Source organism: Lepisma saccharinum, chromosome 8, assembly GCF_977018435.1.
Source record: "Lepisma saccharinum chromosome 8, izLepSacc3.1, whole genome shotgun sequence".
NCBI lineage: Eukaryota > Metazoa > Arthropoda > Insecta > Zygentoma > Lepismatidae > Lepisma > Lepisma saccharinum.
In genome coordinates, this window is record NC_139236.1 from 19,007,357 (window position 1) to 19,019,644 (window position 12,288).

Genomic DNA, 12,288 nt, shown 5'->3' on the forward strand with positions numbered 1-12,288 from the left:
CCTTATATCTGCCCACCCTTATTTATCAATATGTGGATCCTGCCCACCCGGTCAAAATTTCTGGCGCCGCCCCCTGGTGTGTGCCCCGTTGGTCACGTGAAACACGTCCAAGCGGTAGTCCAATTTGATTCATAACATTTGTAGCAACGAACTCGACCAGTATTGTTGGCAGTGGAAGTACGTAAGCAAGGAAGAAGTCACACGGCGCTGCACTGCAATAACAGATGAACACCTCGCATATTCCAACTAAAAAAAAAACTCTCCTCCAACGGCACTGCACTCGTGCTGCCACCTGGTGTGTGTCACATGAAAATTTGGTGAGTTACCGGTTCTTTTCATGTATTAATCATTATTGTAAGTGTAATACTTTGGAAAATACAGTGTTTAAGCTATATAAGCATGACAAAAGGAGGGTACCTTGCGAAATACAAAATCAATCAACAACGAGCGACAGCCTACTGAGAGTGAGTCACTCTCTTGTATTAATATTCCTTATTCTACTTCATTTGTTTCCTCCCGTTCGGCATGTTTTTTTACCAAAGAAGTTTTATCATCTAGGTCAGGGATTCCCAACTTTTTACGTTCGCGGCACCCTTGGGAATGATATTAAAAACTTGGACTACCCTTGTTAGAATTTTCAATTTTTAATCTTAAATCGAAGTGGAATATGTTTTCAGGAGCAAGTTAAATTTATTGTCAAATAAATACCTACTCCAGTACTCATTTATTGAAAGGTAATATGAGGAACAAACATCGGAATAGAATACAGTTTACTATAATGGGAATCAATCAAAAGTTTTGTTATGTGAGACTTGCGATTGATGCATAGAGCACAACTATTCGATATCAGGCATTACAGTTGAACTATGCATAGCATCCTCAGAGATAGAAGTCTATTTCTTGCTTTGCGGTGGATTTTATTGTTGCCATAGCAGAGAAGGCTTGCTCACACAAATATGAAGTTGAAAAGGGAAAAGTATGTCTATTGTTTTCTTTACTAGGTTAGGATAATCCTCTGCCAGTCCAAGCCAAGAAACAGCCAGCGATACCTCACTCTCGGTGAACTTAACATTGAGTGTGGAATCAGCGCAGAGATCAATGAAGTCCTAATCCCTACTTCCTAATAATATTTTTTTTGTTGTTTTTCGTTTTCTTTTTTATATATAGATAACATATCTCGCAGCAACCCCGATTGGGAATCGCTGATCTAGGTTGTCTCTAAATGAGTATATTGTAATTTCCATGGAACGGATAGTAAAAATATGCTAAATATGCAAATACATATTTAGTTATTTCCGCCAAAGTATGGAGTTAAGTATGGACTTGAATTGCAAAAAATTACCATTTTAATAATTTGTGACACTACACGAACTACAAAAGATACGGTACACTTACATTGACATGAATTGGAAAACAACACAAAATGTGTTTTCATTTTCTGTTTCCAAACCAATGAATAACAAAGGTTTGTTGTGACTGTTCGAACGTGAATTTCCTTCCTCCTGTTGTCTCTTTAGATTGATTTATATTGACTAAAACTGCGTTCAATATCGCAAGAAGTAATGGGACTGTATTTCAAATTTGTCAGTTATTCGCAAGAAATTCTCCCAAATCTTTCGGTCACACAGGGACATCGCACGAATATGGAATTTATGTTGAGAAAGGTTCTGAAATATGGAAATACTATGTAAAAATTACTATTATATGTAAAATATGAGCCGAAACCTAATATATGTAAAAACATGAAAATTAATAACTTAATTTCTCGAGTCTTCATGCTATGATGTGCACAGATAAAACAAAATATAACTGATTTTCGCTTCATATGTAAATATATATTTAGATATAAATACTTCCCTGATAATTAATATTGATGTGGAACCTGGAAAGTGACTCGTCGAAGGGTCTGAGTTGGATACCGCTGATCTAATGACAAAAAGTAGCAAATGTTGCATTTCTTCGTGTGACAGCGAGGAAGGCAGTGATAAATGGCGACATGATGTAGGAAATTGGCAAGGGCAGGAATAGTGGACAAGTGACAAAAGGAGGAAGTCTTATAAATTAAGCCTGTTGCAATGGTAAGGGAGACGGCGTAAGTTGTTGAAGGCGCCGTCTGAAAATTGTCTGCATTTTTAGGTTCGTTGTTCCTGTTGTGTAAATGCGAACAATTTTACGCGCCATCAATTACGTCACGTGCGATTCAGAAGAGAGAGAGAGAGAGAAAGAGAGGCGGCACCACAAGCAAGCCTGTTCCAGAACAGTGTCCTTAACGCATTCCATTTTCGACTAAAATGTGAGCACAGCGCGACAGATCGGGATACACGCTAGTGGAAACGCATGCATGTTTCTGATGGATATAATTTATTTACAATTTTCTGGTTTATAGCATACCTTTCCATCAAAACGTACGCGAACTCTTTACAAGTCAAAGTCTGTTAGAATTGGTGTTTTTCTCAGTTTCTGACAGAGGCGCAACCACGGATTTTTTTCTGGAAGGGGGGGGGGTACCAGGATAAGCGTGCCAATAATAATAATAATAATAATAACAACAACATTAGTAGTAATAGTAGTAGTAATAGTATCAAAGACGTTATTATTCTCTTAAATCACGCAAAAAGGTGGTAGAAGCATTTGTGTTGAAACGAACGATTTGAAATATTTATTCAACACATTCAATTTTCACATTAGCTAATATTGATAAACAAGCACGGAAACTTTATTTTTGAAAGACAGAAAATGCATGTAAATATTATTCTTTTTATACACATGACATGGAAATTTTCATGTACAACATAACACAAATGCGACATGGAGCTACGTAAAAGAGGAAAATAGAACATATGCATATTACATATGCAACATGTTAACAGTAAATTGTGTACGTATTCAAAGATTCATTAATACACATATATATGTAACATATATTATTTAAATACATTACATAATCAATTAATCCACCTCATAACAAACCAACATCAAAAGTGATATAAATTTTCTTCGAAATGTGCCCGCTTCTTTTCCTCAAAACAATTGTTCATGCATTTAAGACAAAAGTGTTTAGCAGCAACAGTCTGAATGAAGTCTGAAGCACATAGTTGACCTTACTTCTCTCTCTCTCTGGTAATTTACAATGCATTACAGAAAAGAATGAAATTGCAAAGCGATCGAGAAAATTTTTAGAACTATTTTTTTGGAAACTGAAAATAATATTAATTTAATAGGGCGCATATAATTTCACGGAGCGCCGTGGCATTCTCTTTTATTTTTTTTTTCATTTGGATCGTTCCGCTCCCAGGATCGACTCCCACCGCCCCCTAGCTACAGCTATGAACTTGACTACACCGTAAGAAAAACAGATATTTCGAGCGAAGCCATCAAAAAAAATTACGAAGTGTACTTTAATTTGTTTAAAATTTTAAATGGAGGGTGTAATTTCCCCTCTGTGTCCCGCCCCCTGTCCATCTAGAAGAAAAATGCAAGAAATAGGTAAAAACAAATTCCATCTTGAGTATTCTTTTGTCATGCTACTCTTAGATTCTGTTAGTCTTGTTTTTTTTTTTTTTTACTTCAATGTTTGCCTCCCCATTAATTGATTTCCGTCCGAGGTTCGGGGGCAATGCCACTCATGCAGCACTCTGGTTGCGCCACTGGTTTCTAAATGTTCATGTTTAATCAGAAACTGAAAATTATACTCTGTACTGCGCTCCGTGGCGCAGAAACCCTATTAGGGCTGTTCCATCGCCGATTGTTTTTTGGCTTTCGAGAACGGAACCGACTACTTCTTTTCAAGTAGGTCCTTGGTTGCCCTTATGATGTTGGGTCAACACCAAAAGTTTCTTTTGGAGGAGGGGGTCCCACATGGAATCGATCCCGGGACCGCTTACATCAAGGCGAGATTACTAACCATTTGGATACACGGGACCCCTCAATCAGAAACTTCAGTAGCTCTTTTCGCCTCTTGCAAGATTCCAGTCTTGGATTCTCCGTTTCTTATTATGTTAGAAGCTATCAATCACGAAATACAGTTGCTTTCATGTTTATCACAAGATTCCCGTCAAAAGATTCCAGTTCTTTCTTAATATTTATGTGAAGAAGTAGTGGCGGCGATTAGTTGCCCCCTCCCCGCGCACTATGCTAAACCTTATCTACCAAGGGAAAGTAAGCCGTCCTTGCGCCCCTAGTTTTGGGATCTTGCCCCCAAGTTTTGGAACCCAATCGCCGCCACTGTAAAGAAGCATTCAATCACAAAATTTAATGTGTTCTTGACAAATGGCAATATTCCATTCGGAGGTTCTTCTTGTTTGTAAATATTTATGTATGTAAGTCTTTATCATAATATTTTGCCAATTTATTGTCCTAGAGCGAGTAGATTCTGCCGGTTTCACTAAAGCTTACGTGAACATATCGGCAACAGATTGCCTTCCTTCCTTTTTGCGTGGATTTCAGTTAACAATAGATTACTTACTTTAATTCCAAGTCGCGTACAGAATCTTTGAAATCCGCTATTCTCTCATGGACATGATGGTCATTGTAACACTTGCGTTTACAGATATGCAGTCACCTATTTCACTGTCAATTAGATGTAAGTACCTAATGTACACTTTGCTCGAAAGATGTCTCGTCTGCTGCCTGTTATTTATTTATTTATTTATTTACTGTTTTGGATGGCGAAGTTAAGGCACAACCTTTTCTTCCACTTAACCATCTCTACTTTACATTTTATAAGTTGATTATAACTAACTGTTTGCGAAGTATATAAAAACTAAAAACATTAAAATACCCCAAAAAGAAAAACAAAAAAGAAAATGAAAAAACAAAAACACAGAAACATACATATACACTGTAAGAAAAGTAAAAAAAAAATACAGGTAAAACATAACAACCACACTCAAATTACAGAAAAAGTCAGCTTTTTTATGGATTTCTCCTCACGTTACAGTGACAAGCGGACCAAATATCCTATATATATATAATAAAGTTCCTACGCCACGTAAAATAAATTACATATATCATGTGTGTGTGTCTCTCTCTCAAAGAAAGAAAGAGGTAAGATAGAAAGAGAGAGAAGAGAGAGACAGACAGAGACAGAAACGAAATAAAATCTTCTTCTTTCCTCTTTTTCGTTTCTGTCTCTGCCTGTCTCTCTCTTCTCTCTCTTTCTATCTTACCTCTTTCTTTCTTTGAGAGAGAGACACACACACATGATATATGTAATTTATTTTATGTCGCTCTTTGGTCAGTTTTGGCGAATGAATGAAGAGGCAAACACAGCAATTTATTAAAAATATCATTAATAAATGTTTACCGGTTCCCGTTTCTTATGGAGAATGAAAGCGATCGTTATTCAGTATAAAATTCGAGCTTCCGTCATACAGCAGGTCGCATAGATCCATCTTCCTCTCGCTCTGTTCTTCGCTCTTCGTGAAGGAAACTGTACCCTGTATGGTGGCGGAAGCACTGTGCGAATTAAGTTTTTTGCTTTGGGGGGAGGGGGGGATGCCCACTCAGTAACGCATTTGTGATTTCATTTAGGAATGGAGGTTTTTGGGTATGCAAATTTGTATATGTTACAAGTCAGTAAAATAAAGTATTGCGTTACGGTTCCAAGTACCTCTAGCTTAGGTTATTAAATCTTAAAACGTTCACACTTAATTTAGAAACAGAATATGTACGTTCTAAGAAAACCCAAACTCGTACACGAAAAGAGGTATCGAACTCGTAGCACCGAAAACGTAATATCTATCTATTACCAAGTTTCAACTTAATAGCCACCGAAACTACCTGCAAGTTTTTTGTGAATACTTTAATACATATAAAAGAAATGTCAGCACTATGCCATGAAAACTTAAGCGGAAATCAGGCTGCTGGAATGGGATGAACTAATAACTCATTGCTGGTTCGGTGAGGTTGGTCAGTTGCAGAATGGTGTCCTTTTATCCACAAAGCTGCATACTTTTTGGCAGGGAAATATTTGATGATTGGAACACTCAATGATGATAGAGAATCCGATTCAGCAAGTCTGTCAAAATGTGATTCATCTTGCTGAAACCCCTCTCACATTCTGATGACATACTGGAACAACAGCAACTCTCTTTAAAAGCTGCTTCAGCACATTCCCCAATTTGTTCCTCTTCCACCTGTATTCCAGAAACTCCTTTTTTGTAAGTGAAAGAGTATTGTTCGAGTTGCAAGTAGTATTTTTAAAAAATCACACAGCATTTTTCTTTTGTCATCACATTACAAAATCAGTTCATTTTCACTACGTGGCCACTTGGTTCCATCCAATACTTCAGAACATTGTATGCATTCGCTACAATCAGTAAATTTTGGTGTTTGTTGTCAACAAGACCTTGTAAGAACTATTTTCTGAAATCTTTAAATGGTTTCTTCTCAACGTCTGAGGTATCTTTTATCATTGCGCTGGTATGTTTTTCATGGCTAATTCTTCTGTAGCTGCTTTCAAGGAAATTCCTGCAACATCCTTCATTGCACTGAAAACCGTAACAGTAATATTAATCTCTGAGTTTACATTTACAGCACTCGAATATCTCCATTGCAAATACGGTGTACGTACAACTGCGTTTCAAAACTTCTAAACTATTTGGAAAGAGACAAAGGTCCATAGCAAATTACCAAATCATCATCGAGTCGTGTTACTCGAGGATTTAGCTCGATCGCTATATGTATAAAATTTATCATTGCTTCGTGCATGCAAGAACCCTACAAGAGCAGGAATGTATGACACCACAGAAGATACTGCTGAAAAAGAAGATGCAACCCATAGAATGTCAAAGCTTCATCTATTTTTTCCGAGTTCTACGTTCAAGTTGGCAGCGGCTGCTTCCAAATCCTCTTGGTTTTTGAGATAAGTTGAAAACAGTTTGCATAATGAGTCCATGAATGAATTAAAATGCAAACGTTTTATTGAATATCAACGACGTCATGAACAGCGAGCTCTAATTTGTGATCTACGTAATGAATGACAACTAAGTTCTTATTGAATCTGACTTTAAGATTGATTGATTGATTTGGTGCACTATATGCAAAGTACGGCTAATCGGGGCTAGGCCTACAGTTTATAGTTGGATCCGAACCACTATGTGCCTCCACCGGGAATTGAACCCGGGACCCCTTGATTGCAAGGCGACTACGCTACCACTGCGCCATCAGGGAGGCCCCTAATCTGACTTTAAGAATCGACGCAGCTATCTTGTACGAGCTCTGAAGATTCACATGCAAATCCAAATAGTTGCTTTTATATTTCCTCTCAAACGCCGTGCTGGCATAGACACAAAATAAGTGTTTCTACAATGGAGCTACCTGAGAAGGACTAACGCAATAATATCACAATACTAATAGCAAGGTTCACCATCAAAGTCAATGCGAATAAAAACAATAAGGCACGATTTGTTTGAAACAGTAGTGCTCTCATCAACCAAAATACTGAAAACATTTCCTTTTTTGTAAGACCTCCGCACCCATAGACAATATAAAAAAGGTAGACAATGGCCTAATTAAAATTAGAACTGCAAACTTAAAGTAGGAATCAATTGTTTTAAACGTTAAATAACTGCTTCAAAAAATCAGTATGCTGACCAAGGCAGAAATTTATTTTATTATAAAACATAAACTAAACGTAACGTTTCAACCTTCTAGCAAGAATTTCTTTAGACTCTGCACCAAGTACAAATGTAACAAGGTACAAAACAGGACGATATATATACACAAAAATTACTCCCCTCCAGACTATTAGAAAGTTGTTGTGGAACATTCTAGCAGGTGGCTTTCCCTTGTCAACTGTACTTTCACCTGAAAGGTGATTTAGCTAAATATTTTCTTTCATCTGGAATGTGGTTGGACTCTATCTTATGCTCTTTTTCCTTCATTCTTCTTCCTTCTTCTCTCCTCTTTCTCTCTTGTCCATTCCACTCTTTCTAACACCTTCTTCCATTCTTTGTTTATCTTCAGTCCCCCATTCCAGTTCATTATGTCTTCATCACCTTTCTTCTCTATTTCCTTGGCCTCCTTCCATTTTCAGTGTAAAATGGCCAAATAAGACTGTATCTGAAACTGTGAGTAAATAAATAAATAAATATTATCTTCTCCCTTCCTATCTGCTTATCCTCATCCCACTCTATGTCATGTCCTGTTTCTCTCGTGTGTTTAAATATCGCATTTCTCTATCTCTCTTAAGTCGTACATCATCCCTATGTTGCTTCAACCTGTCTTTCAGCCTCTATTTCGTTTCTCCTATGTACACACTCTGACATTCTTTACATTTCACTTCGTAGATAATCCCTTCCTCTTCCTCTTCTCTGTTTTCCTTTTTCTTGTTTGCATTCTTCGCTATTTTTAAGATGCTTCTCCCTCCCTTCCTGTAAGTGTTAATGCCCGCTTTCCTAAGCACTTTGCATATCTTTTTGTGGTCTTCCCCATACTCCTTAATCCAAACCTTCTCTCTTTTTCTTTTTCTTCCTCTTTTTCTTTCTCTTCCAATTCTCCCCTGCCCCTTTTATTCCTTCTTCTGTTTATGTCCAGTCTATCCTCCTTCTCGTAGCCATTCTTTTCCAGCTATTTCCATAGGCTATTTATTTTGCCTTCTTTTTCACATTCTTTCGTGCATATTTTCTTGATTATGAATATGGAGGACAGATATCAATATCTCAATGTGTATATGTATCGTCCTGTTTTGTACCTTGTTACATTTGTACTTGGTGCAGAGTATGAAACATACCTTGCTAGAAGGTTGAAACGTTACGTTTAGTTTATGTTTTATAATAAAATAAATTTCTGCCTTGGTCAGCATAGGCTATTGAGTTTTTCATATCATGGAAACAAGGCTTAATGTTGTTATAACTGCTTCAGTTGTTAGTTAACTAAGTTCCTTAGTTAAGAAAGGTTTTACTATATACTTTCAATTCCATATTCTTTGATGGGGATAAAAACATCCTGACAGAGATAAATATATTTTTCTTTTGCTGGGGATATTTTTTGTGGAGGGAACTCTCCGGCCCCCGCCCGTTAATTCGCACACTGGGCGGTAGGATGTTGTTTTTCTCATTTCGTCGCGTGCATCTCCGGTCACAGCTTCTGCTAGTTCCTTCTGTCTATTTCGTACATACCCTTTCAACTAGATTCTCCTTTTGGGGTTTAGTTCGTCTAAAAACACATACGCAGAGAGAGATAGAGATCTGGTCTTTTGAAGACTACGTAATTCTCCAATCGCATAATCTTTGGAGACGAAACGTCGCCCACCGAGTTTCAATTGACCCGAAGCACTCTCTTTAATGACGAGCATTGGCAGAGTGCAAACAGCTACGACGTCGCATCTTTTCTCCGCAGGTCGATCGATTGTTTAACCTTCATCTGGTGCAGCAATAACCTAATTAAGTTCGCTCCGAAAAGCACTTTTTGAAATGCAGGCTTTTAGGGCATGGAGCTACTGTCCCTCAAGGCTCTGAGACGTTGATGGAAATGTGACAGCTGAGACGGTCGATGCATGTGTAAAATAAGGTCGTCATGGACCTCAGAATAGACATGCGGCTCTGGACAAAATTGATAGCACCTGTACTACTATTACCGCTCCAATACAAATGTTTGAACCCTTAGCACATGAGCCGGCCCCCGTGGCGGAGTGGTTAGCACATCGCGCTACGACGCCAGAGTTCCCTGGTTCTAATCCTGGCCTGGGCATGGATGTTTGTGAGTGTCCATTCATCAATTTCATCTTATCATCACTCATCCCCATTTTCGCAAATTAGCCAAAAGTGGTACAAAAAGCGAATTAAAATAAAGCAAATCAATCAACCTTAGCACATGATCATTTAATTGCGGAAGAACGAGTTGAGTGGTTAACTCGCGATCTCATCCCCAAAGTTATCAGTTCGAAGTTGCGTCTAGGATGCGACTCTTAGGAATGGGAGCGAGACGAGTCTCGGTTTCGTCTCCAAATTCGAGAATAGTTATTTTCATTGTTTTGCTTTCTTTTATTTGTTCTTGGCCTCCCAGGTGGCGCAGTAGTAGCGTCGTCGCCTTGTAATCAAGGAGTCCCGGGTTCGATACCCGATGGAGTCACATAGTGGTTCGGATCCCACATTAAACTGTAGGTCCAGCCCCAATTACCCTTACTGTGCAAAAAGTTAACTTAAAACACCAACTCAATCAATATCTTATTTGTTCTTGAATTTATTGACCATATTCTAACTTGTTATTAAGTTTATTTTTTATAACTATAAACAATTCTAAAATGTTTTATTTCTAGCTCTTTAGCTTCTTTTCACAATTGTAAATAATGCCTTACATCCAGTGGCGGCGATTAGGAGGGGCGAGGGGAGCAGTTGCCCCCTACTTTTCGCCACTTTTGCACACGCACTATGCTAAACCTAACCTACAAATGGAAATAAACTGGCTTTGCCTCCTCAGTTTTGCACCTTGCCCACCGGTTTTTTAATACAATCGCCGCCACTGTTTATATCTCTTACTGTATTTTTTAATCTTCTAGCTATTTCGATTATTTAAGTCGTTTTCCTATACCTTGAGTTAATCCCAACGGATGAAGGGACAAACTAAGTGATGTGTAAATGTCGTACCTCACATTCGAACCTGGAACTTCTGGAACGCGTTAAGCTGACTACGAAGGTCGGCTACATTTTCCATTTCTATATGTACATTTACTTTAAGAATTACCCTTATATGTGCCTTTCCTATGGACAATGAGTCATAATCTGAATCGGTATTTCCCTTTCTACCCTGATCTTTCACGCAACATCTGTTCAAATTTTCTATCACTGCATGTTGTTTTGCAGACGAGATACGTGATACGTATCAGGATTCAGTTTAGATGGCGCCGTATTTTTCAATGTAATTGAACTCAATCAGATTGTAATCTTTTCACTGGAATCGATATAACTCGAACCGGCAATAAAGTCAGTCCAATTAACCGCTCTTGGTCTGAGATGCTCACGTGTGATGTGGAGCCTTGACTGGAGCTGCAAGGACCACACCCAGGGGAGAACCAGGACCAATCCAAAACCTAATCATTTGTTGCATGATCTGAGAATTCTAGTTTCTTGATCTTGTCTTCTGCAAGAAGGTAAAAATACGAGGGCTATCCAGAAGAAAATGAACGTTTTGGTGTAAAACACAAACGACAAATGGTGTATGCAAGAAAATGTATGGTACAGATACATACATACCTTACTCTACTATTTCTCATATTCGCCATACCCATTCAAGCACTGATCATAGCGTGATACCAGTTTGTTTATGCCGCCATTGTACTCGGTTACCGTTCTGGACCGTAAATAACATTTTTATCTGTAAAGTATTTCAATTCGGTCGAGGAACCTTTTTTTTCGGATCAATTTAAATACGGTGCAGGAATCTTTCTTTTTCGGATCAATTTAAATACGTTTCAAAAATCCTTTTTCGGTATCAATTTAAATCCGGTCCAAGTTCCGTATTGAAATTAAACAATCCGCAACTTGGACCGAATTTAAATTGTGAGAGGTAAAAGTTCTGGTCCTGTCGCGGAACCCAATAGAACCCATTAGGATTTATGTGTTCCTGGACCTTTAACAACCCTGTTTAACAGTATAAGATCATAATTTGTTATTTATAATAAGTGAACGAAAGTGATAAGGGTTCGTTGTACTTTAATTCCAGCTCTAGCCACCTACTGTCGCGCCGTCTACGACTACGAAGCAACCTGCCCCGAGGAGCTGACGTTCTACGAAGGCCAGGTCATCCGGATACTCAGGAGGACCGTGCACGACGACGTTGACGACGGCTGGTGGGAGGGGGAGCTGGACGGAAGGACAGGCCTGTTCCCTTCGCTGGTGGTGGAAGAATGTCGGTCGGACGGCGAACCACTCACACCAGACGTGAGTATCAATTCACAGGAACGTCGAAATTCGCCATCACTTCAGCTCTTTATGCCTTTCATGCAACCTGCTAATCCGTGATTAGTGTGTATTGTAATCTATGCAGAGTGTAGCCCTGAATTTAGGGAACTTCAGGGGCTACCAGCTACAAAATAGATACTAAGTAACTAACTCTCTAGTCTTCTTAACCCGAAGTTTTATGCCTGCAGCAACAAAAGCCTTCCATCTGTTCCTCTCCTGGACAAGATCTATCCAATCATTTCCATCCTTACCGATTTCCTTTAGGTCCATCTCAACGTTATCCCTCCATCTTCGTCTTAGCCTTCCTACAGGTCTCTTACCGTCAGGTTTCCCAACAAGAATCCTGTGAACTCTTGTTTCCTCTCCCATTCATGACACATGGCCT

The 12,288-nt window shown here is 38.6% G+C and overlaps 1 protein-coding gene across 1 annotated transcript in view; it reads left to right on the forward strand.

Annotated features, from left to right (window-relative positions):
• nwk (FCH and double SH3 domains nervous wreck) overlaps window positions 1–12,288 on the forward strand; it is a 431,276-nt gene that overhangs the window by 383,874 nt on the left and 35,114 nt on the right. The window contains exon 17 of the mRNA XM_083126323.1: window positions 11,665–11,882. Within this exon, the coding sequence (XP_082982449.1) occupies window positions 11,665–11,882 (218 nt within the window). The remainder of the gene's footprint in view (window positions 1–11,664; window positions 11,883–12,288) is intronic.